Here is a 16,815-nt window from a genome sequence, read left to right as displayed (position 1 = left end):
AGATTTAACATAAGTGCCATGATTTCTTTTAGAGAAGGATGTGTGTGATATGGGTTCCTTTTGCATTGTGGAGAACGATGGAAAAATAGTTTAAAAAAAAAATGTAACCACATCAGAATTTTTTTATTATTATTTATTTCAGGGTAAAATGTGTTGCAAGGAGCACTACTTGTTTACCAACCATTCTTAATTTTTTTTTACAAACAAAGAAATAAAAGAGGAAGAAAAAAACATTCTGTCTTAGAAATGCATACGTCAGGTTATTTTACCTCTGCGCTCGCTGAGCCTAAGGAACATTCAGCAAATGAGTGGCTACCTGACCCCACCATGAGGTGTCTACTGATGAATAGCCCTCGGCTGAGCTCAGCCGCAGCACATTCAGTCTTCAAATAACAAAACAAGGCCCCTCGTAGACTACACAAAGCTAGCAGTAAAAGAGCATTCCTCTCTCCCGTACACTCATATACACACACACACTCACCCTTGTCAACAACAACTTTAAGAAATTCAACCTAATGTCTTTACCACAAACCGTTTTTTTTTTTTTAAAATATTTTCATCCTCAAATATACAAATAAGCAAATGGTTGTGAACATGCCATAACGTAAATTTGCTAATCAGATATACAATAGGACAGTATGCTATCCTCCCTTTGTTTAAGGGGAAGACGATATCACTGGCTCGAGAAATCCATACGGGGTGGGGTAGAGGGCTTAAGATGACGGCAGGCTAGCCTGCAGGTCCAGCAGTAGTTAGGATTGATGTCTGGGGGGGGGGGGGGGGGATGAGGAGAGAAGAATGAGGGGGGGTTATAAATGGCGGTGGTCGGGGACTGCTGAGAAGGCAGCACAAGAGGGGGATGAGGAGCAAGGAGAGGAGAGAGAAGGATGGGGGGGTTGTGATGGTGAGGGGGCTCATCAGTCGCTCATCTCCATGTCCTCATCAGGCTGGTCGTCACTGGAGCCCTCCGAGCCCTTGGCCTCCTCTTCCTCCTCCGTGTTGTCCCTCTGGGGCTCCTGGGAGCGCGGGGAGTGGACGCCTCCGGTGTCCGAGCTCTTGTCACGCTCCTCTTCCTCCTTCTCGCTGTCGTAGCCCTGCTCCTCCTCGTCATAGTCTCGGGTCACCTACGAGACCATACGATTCAACTTTGTCAGTTAACACTGAAATTCATTTTGCATCCCTGAAGACTCGTTTTAAGACAGGACATACACATAACATCACATCACAAGACTATTGCACAACTGACAATTACAGGACACAGGCCTATATACAGACATACATGCATACACACATTACATACAACCTAATGACAAATCTAATGACTTTTTGTTTTGGAAGTTTTTAATATGAATAATATACGCTACCTAGAAAATACCTGAGAAAAATAACTAAAAGCATATTACCAAGATAAATGATAACATAAAAATAGAACACAAAATATTGATATTGCAACAACAACAAAAACTGCAGTTCAAGATATTCTAGATTCTTTTTAATGGTCCCAAAGGAAATTTGTCTTGGAAAATGCATATCCAAGACAAATTTCCTTCGGGACCATTAAAAAGAATCTTGAATTTAAATATATATTCAACATTTCAAAGCCCTAATATAACAGTATTTAAACTGAAAATCCTTGCCCTAAAAAGCCAAGCCCCCCTGTTTCACCTGAGGCGAGAGGGAGAGGCGCTCATCCGTGCGTCCTCATCCATTACCTTGACGTCTCCCTTCTCGCTGTCGGACTTGCGCTCCCTGTCCTTGTCCTTGTCTCGGCTCTTCTTCTTGCTGGGCGAGCGCTCCCGCTTGTCTCGGCTGCGGTCTCGCTCGTCTTTCCTGTCTCGCTCCCGGTCTCGCTCGCGCTCCTTGTCCTTCTTCTTCTCCTTCTTGTGCCTGTCGTTGCAACATCCAGACCCAGATTTCAGGATAAAACATTAACGCACGTGATGAAGTTGAATGAAGCCCAGTGAAATTGCAACTGAGTGTTTATTTTTACTTGTATCCTGGATAATAAAGGGCATTATTATGGGAAATACAACACTTCAAGACCGTCTACCGTCTCCAGCAACGCCTCGTAAAATCCTTTCCTATTGTAAAATGTAGCTGCACTCAATTATACAGGGGCAATTCCACCAGTGACCCATCACACCCAGGACCAAGGCCTAGTGGATACCAACCCCACAGAAAAGTTCTTATCTGGGCCAAGAAGGCTGCCTACCTCCTGGGAGAGGGAGACCTGGATGGCTTCCTGCGGGGCGATCGGGAGGCACTGCGGCTCCTCCTGTGTCGTCTCCTGAAAGGGGAGCAGGTGATGGATGGGTAGAGGTTAAGCTTTAGATAAATAACAAGTATAGAAATCGAATTTGATAAAATGATTCTTAATTGAGCAAAGACAAAAGCTTTCATGACAATTGACGTCGTCTTCTCAGAAACGGGCAAGGTGAAACAGGCTCTGTTAAGGAAAGGGCCAGTAATTCTACTGGTCGAGCCTGCAAAATGACAGAAGTGGGACAGTGCTCTCTCTTACCGACTGATGCTGCGAGATCGGCGTCCACTGCTGTAGCTCTTGGGTGGCGTTTTGGAGCGCTTGCGGACCTTCTCCTCTTTCCGCCTGTCCCTGGGGAAATAAGGAAGGGAGAAAGGACATTTGGGATGCATCTTAGGGCAAGCAGCCTCCAAAACCATTGTAATACATCAGCACATTTTCATTGTGTACGGAAAAATGCAATGTGGACATGTGGGAGAATTCATTTGCTAATGACGACGTAAAAGAAGGCTGTATTCACGTTAAACTGAAAAGTGAGAAAAGGTCGGACCATGCACACATTTGTTATATTATTGCACAAACGCGTTTCAGCGTCTGCCTTCCTCAGTGTACACACTAAAACAGGTGGTGTGGTGGTGAGATGAGCAGGTGACTGAGAGCATGTGTTACCTGGACCTGCTGTGGGAGCGCCGGCCCCGCTCCCTGGAGTGAGACCTCCTCCTCCTGGGGCTCTTCGACCTCCTCCTGCTCCTGGAGCGCGACCGCCGCCTCGACCTGCTCCGAGAACGCCTACGAGTGACAAGGTCAGACCCTCAGAGGACAGCAACACAAGTGTGTGTGTGTGTGTGTGTGTGTGTGTGTGTGTGTGTGTGTGTGTGTGTGTGTGTCCATACTGTGCCAGAGGGCGTGTCGGGGCCAACTCACCTGTGTTTCGAGCGGGATCGAGACCTCCTCCGCCGTGACCGTGATCTGGACCTCGAGTGCTTCCGCTTCTCCTCTTTTTTGTCTGCAAACATGTCAATTTTAGTTTCATTACGTTTCCTCTCAATTCACCACAAGGTATTACAAAAACATTCTGCAACCAAACGTGATGCGTTCCATCCAATATGTATACATTTTTATGCGTAAATGTGTATTATGTACAATTTATTACATTAGATTTTTATTCCCTAAATTACTTCTTAAATCAAATACACAGATACACAGAGGAAACAGACTGCAGAGTGTTGCATAAACTACAGCATGCTGTACATGAGTCATTCCTTGGCAGCTGACCCATATTTAAAAAAAAAAAAAAAAACCCTCCATAGACACTATATTCATATGCACCCTTACAATTTATCTGCAGCAAAATCTACCAAGCACGTGGGCTGCCAAGGAATGACCCACATGCCTAAAACAGAGGGCCAACTCACTTCCAGGCTCGATGGCGGCTGATATGAGCGACTGGGCCTCCCGGACCCTCTTCATGGCCTCCTCGATCTCCTTGTTGGAATTATCGACCTTCATGACCGGGTTCATGTTGAGGCCGGCAGCCATTGGATTCAACCTGGGAGGTTTAGGGATAGCAGATAATGATTTAACCAATCCGTAGTACAACAAACACACTAGTGTTGTGTAAATTGTGGCATGACATTTGTTACTTACTTAGGATCCACAGAGGACATCAACTTCAGAAGCTGGTCAGCAGATAGGGACTGTAAATACATGTCAATTAAAATTTAACACGAGATTCCTCACAGAAGACATTATTTTATGAATAGTTAACAATCCATACCTGCATCTGTGGGTTCATGTTAGGCCCCGGCATGCCAAGAGCTGCCATGGGATCCATCGTAGGGCCTCCAAGACCTCCCAGGGGAACACCTCCCATCTGCAACACATACAGTATCGCATAAGAACTTCAAGCCTCTGCTAGCAGGACGAAAGCTAAACTTCACACATAGACAACACTAGTGGTCCAACTCAATCTAGTACTGCCAGTCCTCTCTTTTTGCTTGTGGCCTAGAGATGCGAGGCAATTTGTCATGGATGAAAGAAGTTTTATTCAATATCTAGTAAAAGCACAATTCAAATGCCACTTTCTAATGATGTAGAATTGGGGGAAAAGCCATCCGAAAGTTGCTCTGCCCAGGCTGAAAGCTGTGAAACTTGATGGCTTTCTACACAAAGGCGCGGCGTCAGCAAAGCGCGAGGGTACAAGCAAAAGGAAAGGAGAGGAGGTAATAGTTTGAAATTCACCATAAGCAGCCTACACATAAACAAATGCATCATAATGTGCAGATGGGGTTTTGTATTTGGATTAATTTCTTGAAAAGTTTCAGACTTACCGATGCCATTGGATTTGGGGTGGGCAATAGCCCACCTCCTGGAAGCAATCCTGCAACAGCATTGGCTGGTGCCAGAAGCGACAGAGCTTTTGATTCGTCAGGAATCACACCTACAGGAAACCAACAGAGAAAGAGTGACTACACACCCTTGTGACCATGTCCATTTTATAGACAAACACACAAGAGACACACTCCCAAACACATACATTCATGAACCCTCAAAAAAGGGTTTCCTCATACATTTTTCTACACAGTTACACATTTTTGCCCAAAAAACATGAGATCAAAAGTGGGTCCCTGATAAAAAAAGAACAGTACGATTTCATAGTACTACAACAATATGTCACTAAACACACTGCCAAGATGTTATCACCTGAACTTGTTTTTTTAAGTCATGAACCAAATGTAAGCAAGCACAGCCGGCTGTCCAGTGGGATGTGCTCTCAAGTTTCACTAGATGTTTTATGAACAAGCGATTCGCGTCGGCTGCTTCGCTACAAAGCACACAAACACATCAAGATAGACAAAACAGGGTTTATAACTTTTGGGGCAACACAGCAAAATTCAAAATGCATGACTTCAGGCTAAAAATAAAAACTTACCATTCACAGCAATAACTACAATTGTTAAAAGGACTTTTGCTGGTGCTTTTTTTGGCTATGAACACTAACACAGACATAAAAAAATGGCAAGGCAAAATATGCTAATTATCTGTGGCACGGCTTACATCTAGGTGCTTTCTAAGATTTGTTTTGTTTTTTTCTTCCTGAAATAACAAGGCCATGCTTTACAGATTCCTCTCTTGCCTTGAGCATTAACAACTTGTGCCAGCAAAAGCCCTGGAGCTAAAAATCACAGTGCATGGGCCAAGTGCTAAAGAGAACAACACAGGTGATGGGAGAAAAAACATGGACGACTTGTGAGATGAATGAGATCCGTGGTATGTGCAATCTGAAATCAATTTCAATAAATTGTTCTTTTTTCTGTGGTGGCTGTTTTTCTTTTTTTGTTTGTTTGATTTTGTGAACACAACAAAGAGACAGAGAAAACACAGGAGAAACGGGACAAGCTGCAGACAAAACGGTTGGGTGGCATTTTCTGCGCGGGCCAGGTATTTAGGACTGGCAGAACCAGGAAAAAGAACTGTAAAACACAACAACAAAAAAGAAAACCACTGTTAAAAAACATCTTTCGCTGTTAGCCACGCCTCTGGATCATTTGGACAGGATCAAATGTAAAACACATTCTACATTTTACACTCACTGCTTTTCACCACTCTTTTGATTTCTTTATTAATACCAGGCATTAGAGGGAGGTGAGAGCAGACACACGGCTATGCAGATGTCACGGATCAGAAGTACTCATAAGAAAGAGAGCATGGAAAACTTCATACAAGAGAAAGCCATACCCAGAGGCATGCTGGGATGCGGTCCTCCCACGCTCTTACACCCCACTCCACTTTGTGTAGTTGTGTTGTGTGCTTTTCAACAGTTGAAGTTCAACTTATGGACAAACAAATACAGATTCTTTTGCTGGTTAAATGTTAGGCTGAATTTAAATGCATTAAATTCATATCCCATCCATGCGTCATCATTTTCAGCTATTTTTTTGTTTTTTGCCCAAATCTTACACAGAGATGGGATTTTGACATCAGGATGGTCTTACAGCTGAAAATGTGCCAGTCATTAAGATTTACTGCTCTAAGTTGGCAATCATTTCAATAATAGAGCTGAAAGTTGAATTATCATGTCTGTCACAAAAACCTGACATGAATGAGATAGAGGAAACTGGTGAAGACAAGATATAAAATGTGACAAGGATGGCCTGTGTGAGACATGTATTAAGTGGGCCAAAGATCTGTCTCCATTCATCTTGTCTTTGCATAGTATTAGTCCCATTACTACTTCTTTAAATAGTAATGTGTTTTCAGCTGTGTTCCCTCTGAGATAATGGCAAGCTATGGCATTACTAAGGGTCTTTTTGGCTCTCACAAACAGTGACACTTCAGAATGTTATTTTTTTTATTGATGTGCATCTCCAACATGAAATTCTGTGAGAAAAACCAACAACGTAGCATTGGGAGGAAGACTTACCTTCAGCAAAGGGGACGACAATCAAGGCTCTGTCCACGAAGACTGTGTTAGTCAAGTGCTGAGATACGCCAACCGACTCAGACTCGAGGAACTTTACAAAACAGACACGTGAAGTCACAGGCAAGGGAGAATCACTGGAAGAAAATATAGATGCTTTTGCAAAAATATACAAACAAGGGGTCTGCAGTATTTCCGGTAACTAACACAAAGATGTTTAACATACAAGGCTAAAAATAAGTAAATAAATGTCAATAACAGATCCATATATTTCAGACTAGTTTATTCTGTACGGTTTCAATAGCACTGGACATTCAACGACCACAAAACAGAATGCCCAGACCAGCTGTCTTGGTTTTTGCCAATGATGTTCCAGGGGGGGCGTCTTCCTACCTGAACTGCAGTAATGACGTGCAGCCAGATTTATTCGACAGGTGAAAAACAGCAAAAGCACAAAATACATGTTAGCTGTTTTGCCGTCGTACCAACACCTGCCTAGTCTGTAAGCTTAGTAGCTGTCAATTTCCATTGTAAACGACTTGCACTCAATTGTCCTAGTTCTACACCTGTGTTGGTTCAGGTGACATGCAATTCCAAGCCTCTAATTTCAAGCGATTTCAAGCCTGAGCAGATATGATAATTCATAGGCAGCTAGAATAGAACACCTCTCACTTACCTTTACTTCTCTCTAAGCAATGCTATACTGAATCACCCATTAATCAGTGTGTTTCTATCTGAAACATTATAACTGAGGCGCAAGCAAATGACTATGCCTAGTAGAACTACTAGAACTACAACTAGAAAGCCAAAAGAGTAGACCAATGGTTTGAGGTTTGCTTTGGTAAGATAACAATGTTTACCCCAAATTGATGTTTGTTCAGTTGCAGCAGTTACTAATAACCAAACAGTACATATTTGCAACAATAAAGCATCGGTCTGAATAGCTGTAACAGAAGACATAAAAACGTTAAGCCAAATGTTAGACTACTCCATGTCGTGTAAGTTCGCCAGAAAAGTTAACACTGTCGGCTCTGGGCAGGCACGGAAAACAGTGTGCATTGGATTCATCATCCAGTGTGTTCGTTAGCCTACGTGATGGCCGTGTTAGCTAAGTGATGTTAGCACTCACTGGTTAGCAAGCTATTCCATGTCAATCTAAAAAATGTCCGGTTGTTGCAAAATACTCACTCAGGTGGAAAAAGCTTTAACTCCTCTATATTCCCCAGGAAGCCGAAGAGGGTTCTCATCTGTTCAGATGTTGTGCTCGGAGACACATTTGTCACCTGAATTACGTTCGTCGTTGTCATTTTTGTTTCCTTGTTGGGCGCCGACTGCTAATGTTGGCTAGCTAGCAATTTAGCCAGCAATATCATCGACTAGGCTACCTAGGGAAACCTGAGCAAAGTTAAACGTTATTTTATAAAATAAACCGAGTCAGCCGATTACTCTAGCACTGTAGGTGGACCTGCATGGTCGCTAATACAAAATATTGGCCGTGAAATTCAACCCCGTTGATTTCGGCGGCCTTTCTTCCTTGACTGCATGCGTGACTTTTTGAGTGTCGAACGCGAATCAACCTACTGTGTCAAAATAAAAGTTAACCTTCCTTTACAGTGCTCGTGCAATGAGCACAAACATAGTCTTTGTGGTTTGTCGTTAACTGTATTGGAGTAGACATGTCGTAACTGAATAAAGACACATTTTAAAGCAAACGCCTTGTTTCCCAATGCAGCGCAACGTTAAAGATGACCCTACATCTAACTTTTATTTGTTGAACTTTTGACAGCTGAAAACGGAACTGACGTTTGGCAGTATATGCCAGCAGGCGCGGCAAATGCTATCAGCAGCTGTGTGTTAGCTGAATAGACATTGGACGACTATTGACTGTATTTGTGTGTTAAGTTATCATATTTAATGTAATTTACGTTTACTGACAGTACCGCCAAATGTCTCGGTTTAAAAGAGGTGGGAAAATTGACTCCAGGGCTGGGTTTAGGACGGAAGTAAGCTCGTCGCCGATTCCCAACGGGCTCCTAAAAGCAGCTAGAAAAAGTGGCCAACTCAATCTGTCAGCTCGGGGTCTGACTGAAGGTATGGTACAAATGACAACAATGTCAACAATGAGGGTATGGCTAAACGACATGTAAGAGACTGTTGCAGTAACACCATCCCGTATAATTCAATTATAAAATAACAATAACCTCCATTCCTTGGTTTCGTTCATAACATGACATTCCATGATTCGTTTGTGCAGTTCCACTCAATGTTTGGAGACTTAACTTGGACACACCCGAAGAGGCCAACCAAAACTTAGCTTTTGGAGCAGATGACCGATGGTGGGAACAAACTGACCTGACAAAGCTCATCATCTCATCTAACAAGCTTGAGACACTATCAGAAAATGTGAAACTCTTACCAGCTCTTGTCGTTCTAGATGTAAGTGCAGACATTACACTAACAAACTGAGTAACTACATAAACACATGGTGTGAACTTCCAGAATTCCAGAACTGATCTTCAGATCCTCAATCTAAACCAGTGTTTCCCAACCAGGGGTACGTGTACCACTAGGGGTACGCGAGAAAACTGCAGGGGGTACTTGGAAACATGTAATTTTATCAAATACATGTAGCTCAGTTACATTGGGATAGAGAAACTTGACTTAGGGGGTACTCATGGCACAACGAAAAGGCTTGGGGGGTACACAAGACAAAAAAGGTTGGGAAACACTGATCTAAACTATCTCTAACGCATGGACCAGTGCAGCCTCAGCAATGATACATTATTTCTTTTCTTTTGTAAGGTCCACGACAATCAACTTACTACATTGCCCAAAGAATTAGGTGAATTGGAGCAACTGCAGAGGCTTGTGATAAGGTAGGCTGTGCTACTATGCTGAATCTGTTTTTGTGGTATTGTACAAAACTGAAAGTCCTGATACCATCCTGATATGAATTTGTCAGGTAGTCGCAGCCAAAGAACCCTGTTTGTTCTGTGTGAGCACAGAGAGCACTGAAGAAAACAGTATGCTGAAACGTCTGCTTTGCTCCCAATAAACACAACTCCTGGCAACACTTCACTTGGCATAGGTGTCATACGCATGACATAACAATGTCATAACAGTGTCATAATGCAGACATTCATGTGTCATAAATATCATGTCAATGTCATAAACATTTCATGACTTTATCATTAAGTGTCATTCGGTTATGGCAAAGACAGCCCTAACAAGGTCAACTTTTCATGACAATAAAACATTTATGACACTGACACCATGTTTATGAATCGTTCATGACTGTGTCATGACACTGTTTTGGCACTATTATGACACTGTTATGTCATCCATATATGATGCAGGCGTCAAGTAAAGTGTTACAAAACTCCTTAAGTCAGGCCTTGTCTCATTCTGTCAGTATGCAAACTATCCTTACTTTGTGAACTGTTGTGCGTTGTGTCCTCAGCCATAATAAGTTGACAGAGTTACCTGCTGAGTTATGGGGACTGACCACCCTCCGCAGCCTTCACCTGCAGCAGAACCAGCTGCAGCAGCTTCCAGAAGAAATCGGACAGCTGGTCAACTTGGATGAAATAGTAGGTGTGGTTTTGATGCTGCCTTTATGGTAGTCGGAAACTTGCGAATCCAGACCTTATCCTGAAAAAAAAATAGACATGTATAGAATTGTCACACATTTCGTCCGTCTTCCTGAAATCCGGACATGTCTTGAAGGTGGCCTGAGTCATCGATGTCAATGTCAAGTCATGTAGACTACTGAAAGTTAAAGTGAAAGTCCAAATGGGAAACTCCAACTCCCATTGTCATTGTGAGACAGCACTCCACAGCACACAAGTGAACACTTCTCACAACGAAATTACATTTATGCCTCACCTGTGCAAGGGGGCAGCCCCCAATGATGCCCGAAAGGGAGCAGTACAGCGGGACGGTACCATGCTGCTCAGGGTACCTCAGTCATGGAGGAGGACAGGGGAGAGCACTGGTTAATTACTCCCCCCACCAACCTGGTGGGTCAAGAGTCGAGCCGGCAAGGCCCTGATCAACAGACATACCCTTGCAACCCCATTTTGAAAGCCAGAGTATCAGAGGAAACAGAGCTGGCATTCCCATTATCGCATCTCCACATCGCATTACATCACATTACATGCCACTGCCAGAGCAAGCCAACCCCATTACTGCACCACTAAGGCTACAAGTCATGCAAATAGACCAGCTAGGAGGTGTACGTGTATGCTAAATACTAAGTAAGGTGTCATTTTCCTCCTGATTGTACCTCCACGTTTTATTTCCTCCTTTGCTCTTGTCGTTATTTATTCAGTGGTTCATGTTGTGGTTGTCTTGTTTTGCTGATATTTGATATAATTTGTGTGGCAGGATCTCTCCAACAACCAGTTCACAGGGGTTCCAGATGGTTTAGGCAACCTGACAAAGCTGGTGAAACTCAACTTGTCCCACAACAAGTTAAAGAGTCTTTCTCCTGCTATCAGGAACATGAAGAGTAAGTATTCACCTCCCATGTGGAAGGTAGACATCTAAATGTGTCACTCCATAATATGGATTGCAGATTGCATCAGCAATACTGTTTTATTTGATCAATAATGTATCTTTACCTTCTGAATAACTAACTGTATCCACCTGAAAGAAGATCTACGAATGCTGGATTGCATTCTTTTTAAGTCAATTGTGTTATGTATTGCTTTGTCAGTAACTAACTACACTGTGTGCAGAATTATTAGGCAAACATGTTTTTTGACCATATTGTCTTTTTTATGCATATTTTCCAACAGCAATATATATGAACATGAAAATCTATTGGATTTAAGCATTGCAGGTCATGCATATTTGTATAATAAGATTGGGGTGTGGCCGAAGGAGCCCAACACCTTATATCAGGTGTGCATAATTATTAGGCAAATTTGTTTTCTTCTGGGAAAATGGGCCACAAAATAGATCTAACAAACTCTGAAATGTCTATAAACAATTTTGAAGTGTTCTAGAGGGATGTGGCTGTCTTGAAATTAGCAAGATGTTGGTCACGTTCGCACAGAACTATCAGATGCAGCGTTACAAAGTCATCAGTCTCTTCAGAAATGTCACTGCCAAACGTTGAGAAGAATTTAACGTAAAACTACATAAAAATTATTACCCTGCAGTCCTATCATATTCCATAACAGAAACCAACACCAGAAGTCCAGAAGAACAGGGTATTGAGCGCTCAGAGACATGGCCAAGGTAAGAAGGGATGACACCAGACAACCATTCAACAAGTTAATTAAGTCAAGACTGGGTCAAAAATAACTGGGGACAGAGTTTTCAAAGGTATTATGGACTTGGGATAGTGACTCTAGACAGACAGGGTGGATGAACCCAAGGCTGGATCTTTTAGAGGGAGAAAAGTGCATCTTTTACGAAGACAATGGTATTTATGCAGTAATCTGCTGGTATTTGAGTGGAACTCAGGAACTGATCTGAGTGTGCACATTACTGATCTAGCCATAGGCTCATCCATCTGGTCCATTAATAGTCACTTTCACTAGTTCATAAAACCATTGAAAAAACTGTCTAAAGACATTTCTTGACCAAGTCTTGACTTAAGTTTCTTGTTGAGTGGTCTTCAGGTTTCAGCCTGTTTTACCTTGGCCATGTCTCTGAGTGCTGAATACAATGTTCTTGTGGACACTCGATGTAGGTTTCAGTTCTGGAATATAACAGCACTGCAGGGTAATAGTTGTGTGGTAGTTTCATCTTCAATTCTTCTCAATCTGGCAGTTACTTTGTGAGCACATGTCATGTGACACTGGTGGCTTGTAATGGTGCCTTAGATGGATGTGACCAATATTTCAAGACAGCCACACCCCTCTAGAAGACTTCAAATTTGTTTATAGTCTTTACAGAGTTTGTTATCTCTTTTGTGGCTCATTTTCGCAGAGGAAAACAAAGCTGCCTAATAATTATGCACTCTAATTTTGCCCTGATATAGGGTATTGGACTCCTTCGATCACACCGTCTCTTATTATACCAATATGCATGACCTGGAATGCTTAAATCCAATAGGTGTTCATGTCCATAAAGGGTGGCGGCGGACAATATGCATAAAATGGATGGTATTGTCAAAAAACTTGTTTGCCTAATAATTCTGCACACAGTGTATGCCACCTGAAATAGAGGGTTTTAAGAGTGAAGTCTTTGTCCTTCCACAGACCTACGAGTGCTGGACTGCATTACTGTTACTAATCAATAATAACTTGTTTTGCCAAGTGAAATTCAGTTACTAACAGGAGCCATCAGAAGTAAAATATTCTCTTTCTCCGTCCACAGATCTGCAAACGCTGGACTCCATTGCTGTTAGAAATCAATACAATCAATAATCAATTGTTTTGCCAAGGGATATACAGGAGCCACCTGAAATGAAAAAATATTTTCTTTCTCCTGCTTCCACAGATCTGCGAATGCTGGACTGCACCCATAACCAGCTGGAGAGTGTGCCGCCCGTGCTGGCCCAGATGGAGTCCCTGGAGCTGCTCTATCTGCGGCACAACAAACTACGCCTGCTTCCTGAGCTGCCACAGTGCAAAACACTCAAGGTAGCCTACAGTACAGACACACAGGCAACCTTCACCAGACACACTGACATTTACTTCTGTTTCATTTCGCTTTTAAGGTGCTCTGTGTAATATTTTTAGCAGTTTATTTCCCGAATTCATGCTCCCCATTCTGAATTTCCAGTACGTTTTTATCTGCAAAACTCTGTACTGTGGTCATATTAGTTATTACTTAGTTAACATTCTTGAAAATATGAACTTTGGCAATAAGCAGCACAGTTGAGCAGCATTGTTGAAATACCTACTCTGGCCACCATTCTACACAGTGCACCTCACTGTCATAGTAAGTTACTGTACATTACGTTACATAGTCGCTTCTCCAGGGTGATTCATGATCATTCAGGTTCAAGGACAGTCGCTCAAGGGCAGTTTGGCCATGGTTGAGAGAGAGAGAGAGAATATTAGTTATTTGCTTGCCCCTCACATTCTTTATACTGATGCAGTACAAAGTAGTGCACTCCAGTAGTATTTTTTTTAAAACTGTTAGGCGTGTTTAAAATGGTATTGTTCCTGGAAAGAAGTCACTTTTTGTCAAATTGCGGAGAAAGCCCCAAATGGTCCTCTGGTTTGAAAACACATGGCTTGAGTCAAGTGACTCTGTGTCAGCAGACTAACTCTGAGAGGAGGGATTTGTGACAAATGATGAGGCAGGACCCAAGTGCGACTCCGGTGCACTTCAGTGACTTTACTTCACAAAACCAGAGAACAAACAAAACGGCACCACGAGGGGTGAAACAGAAAAATACACACAGTAGACAGCTAAATAGGACTGTGGAAGAAATAAGCTTGCACACACAGAGTCCAACAGAAATGCTGCAACAATCCACGAACAAAGAAGGAAGTGAGAGTCTTTAAAGTCTCTGGTACAGGTGTGGGTGATTGGTGAATGGTGCTGATGAGGTGCTGATTGAAGGTACTTGGCCAGTGATTAGTTGCTTGTTGACCAATTAGTACACTGGCGACATTGATCTTTGAGAAGGAGGTTCGCAGGATGTTACAGTACCCCCCCCCTGAGGCACGGCTCCAGCCGTGTGATGCTGCCGGGCCGGGGGGCGGCCCCTGGGTCGAGGAGCCGGCCGATCAGGAAAAGCGCGATGGAAATCCCTGACGAGAGAGGGATCAAGGATGTCTCGAGCAAAGACCCAGCTCCTCTCCTCGGGACCGTACCCCTCCCAGTCCACCAGATACTGGATGCGTCCCCCTCGGCGCCTGGAGTTCAGTAGGGCATGGACCCGGTAGGCTGGTGCCGGGGGTGGTGCATCAGTGGGGGACGCCTCCGCCAGTGGACCAGGAATCACCGGCCTGAGGAGAGAGACATGAAAAGTAGGTGAGATACGATAGTGAGCAGGAAGAGCTAAAGTGACTGCAGTGGGGTTCACCCTCCGCAGAACCCTGAATGGGCCCACAAACCGCGGGCTCAACTTGCGGCAGGGCAGACGGAGACGGAGGTCCCTGGTGGAAAGCCACACACGGTCCCCTGGCTGATATTCAGGTGCATCTCTCCGGCGGCGGTCTGCAGCTGACTTTTGGCGACGAATAGCACGGCCAATTTGGACATGAGTGTCTTCCCATACCCGCTCCGCCCGTCGGAACCAGTCATCCACTGCTTGGACTTCCGTCGAGCTAGGGATCCATGGACAGAGTGGTGGTTGGAACCCCAGCACACACTGAAATGGTGAGATGCCAGTGGAGGCTTGGCGAAGAGAATTCTGGGCGTATTCAGCCCAAGGCAGGAACCTGGCCCAGTCGTGCTGTCGGCGGTGGCAGTGTGCACGCAGAAATCTTCCAACCTCTTGGATGGAACTCTCCGTCTGGCCATTTGACTCGGGATGATATCTGGACGTGAGGCTGACGTTCACCCCCAGCCGATCAAGGAAGGCCCGCCACACTCTTGACGTGAATTGGGGCCCCCGGTCCGAGACAATGTCTTCTGGGAGGCCATAGTTCCGGAACACATAGTGGAACAGCGTCTCTGCAACCTGGAAGGCAGTTGGCAGAGCAGTGAAGGGGATTAATTTACAGAACTTAGAGAAACGGTCAATAACCACCAGTATTACCGTATGCCCTTCAGAGACTGGGAGATCAGTGATGAAGTCCACCGCCAGATGAGTCCATGGACGTTGCGGGACTGGAAGGGGATGCAGTTTTCCTGCTGGGAGTTGGCGAGGAGACTTGGTGGTAGCGCAGGTGGAACAGGACATAACAAATCGTTTCACCTCCGCAGCCAGGCCGGGCCACCAGTACTTGTTTTCAACGAGCTGCTGGTTGCGCAGAATGCCGGGGTGCCCAGAAGAGAGACAAACGTGCGACCATGTGATGACCCGAGCACGTAGCCTTGATGGTACATACGTCTTCCCTGGAGGGCAGGTGTTTGGAGCTGGCTCTCTCCTGGTTTCGCGCTGGATGTCGGCGTCCAGATCCCAGACGACAGGGGCCAGGATGGAGGACTCGGGAATGATGGGATGGACCTCTGGAGTGATGTCATCAGGATCATGGCTCCGGGACAGGGCGTCAGCCTTGGTATTCTTCGACCCAGGACGGTAAGTAATGGAGAAGTGAAACCGGGAGAAGAATAGTGTCCATCTTGCCTGCCGTGGGTTCAACCTCTTTGCAGCTCTGATGTATTCCAGGTTGCGGTGGTCTGTCAGCACCAGAAACGGCTGTTGGGCCCCCTGTATCCAATGTCTCCATTCCTCTATCGCCAACTTGACCGTCAGCAGCTCTCTATTGCCCACATCGTAATTCCTCTCTGCTGGGGTCAGTTTTCTGGAGAAGAAAGCACATGGGTGCAGCTTAGGTGGGTCTCCGAGCCGTTGGGACAGCACAGCTCCTATCCCTGTGTCTGAGGCGTCCACTTCCACGATTAACTGTTTCCCAGGGTGCGGAAGTTTCAGAATGGGGGCCGTGGTGTGAAACGTTTTTTTCAGCTCCTGGAGCGCTTGGTGAGCCTCAGGTGTCCAATGCAGTGTACGTGGCTTGCCATGGAGGAGTGCAGAGAGAGGGGCGGCAATGGAGCTGAAGCCACGGATGAAGCGGCGGTAAAAGTTGGCGAAGCCTAGGAAGCGCTGCAGCTGCTTCACCGTTTGGGGAACCGCCCAGTCAGTCACTGCCTTGATCTTGTCCCGTTCCATTTGCACTCCCTCTGGCCCGATGATGTAGCCAAGGAACGATATGGAGGTCTGGTGGAAGACGCATTTTTCTGCCTTGGCATAGAGCTGGTGTTCGGCCAGGCGAGACAGCACCTGGCGGACATGAGAGACATGCTGGGCAAGGGTGGACAAATGGATTAAAATATCGTCGATGTAAGTAATTACACACTTTTCCCAGCAAATCCCGGAAGATGTCGTTCATGAACGCCTGAAAACACTGATGGGGCATTGGCGAGCCCGTATGGCATCACAAGGTACTCGAAGTGGCCCACCGAGGTGCTGAATGCGGTCTTCCACTCATCGCCTTCCCTGATTCTGACCAGGTTGTAGGCGCTGCGTAGGTCCAGTTTCGTGAAGTACCGGGATCCACGG

At 44.8% G+C, this 16,815-nt stretch overlaps 2 protein-coding genes across 4 annotated transcripts in view; one reads left to right on the top strand and one right to left on the bottom strand.

Moving 5' to 3' along the window:
* Window positions 1–104: 104 nt before the first annotated feature.
* On the bottom strand, window positions 105–8,254 carry srsf11 (serine and arginine rich splicing factor 11). 3 transcript variants are annotated; one of them, XM_063201712.1, is made up of 12 exons: window positions 7,869–8,253; window positions 6,684–6,817; window positions 4,591–4,700; window positions 4,038–4,133; window positions 3,908–3,957; window positions 3,676–3,809; window positions 3,185–3,266; window positions 2,930–3,049; window positions 2,522–2,611; window positions 2,213–2,287; window positions 1,713–1,887; window positions 105–1,124 (listed from the first exon to the last, which is right to left on the bottom strand). In XM_063201712.1, the coding sequence occupies exons 1-12, from the start codon at window positions 7,985–7,987 to the stop codon at window positions 918–920; spliced, it is 1,392 nt and encodes a 463-aa protein (XP_063057782.1). In that variant the 5' UTR covers window positions 7,988–8,253; the 3' UTR covers window positions 105–917. The 3 variants fall into 3 exon arrangements, with proteins under 3 accessions (XP_063057782.1, XP_063057784.1, XP_063057783.1); XM_063201713.1 differs by having other exon boundaries at window positions 1,026–1,124; window positions 1,666–1,887; window positions 7,869–8,254; XM_063201714.1 differs by lacking the exons at window positions 6,684–6,817; window positions 7,869–8,253 and adding an exon at window positions 4,964–5,407.
* A 248-nt stretch (window positions 8,255–8,502) lies between these two features.
* The window catches only part of lrrc40 (leucine rich repeat containing 40), a 23,772-nt gene continuing 15,459 nt past the window's right edge, over window positions 8,503–16,815 (top strand). The window contains exons 1-6 of the mRNA XM_063201710.1: window positions 8,503–8,771; window positions 8,935–9,116; window positions 9,483–9,556; window positions 10,141–10,270; window positions 11,067–11,190; window positions 13,134–13,276. Coding sequence (XP_063057780.1) covers window positions 8,627–8,771; window positions 8,935–9,116; window positions 9,483–9,556; window positions 10,141–10,270; window positions 11,067–11,190; window positions 13,134–13,276 — 798 coding nt within the window. The 5' untranslated portion in view covers window positions 8,503–8,626. The remainder of the gene's footprint in view (window positions 8,772–8,934; window positions 9,117–9,482; window positions 9,557–10,140; window positions 10,271–11,066; window positions 11,191–13,133; window positions 13,277–16,815) is intronic.

The sequence above is a fragment of the Engraulis encrasicolus genome, chromosome 6 (genome assembly GCF_034702125.1).
Source record: "Engraulis encrasicolus isolate BLACKSEA-1 chromosome 6, IST_EnEncr_1.0, whole genome shotgun sequence".
Lineage (NCBI taxonomy): Eukaryota > Metazoa > Chordata > Actinopteri > Clupeiformes > Engraulidae > Engraulis > Engraulis encrasicolus.
This window is presented reverse-complemented; position numbering and strand designations above follow the sequence as displayed.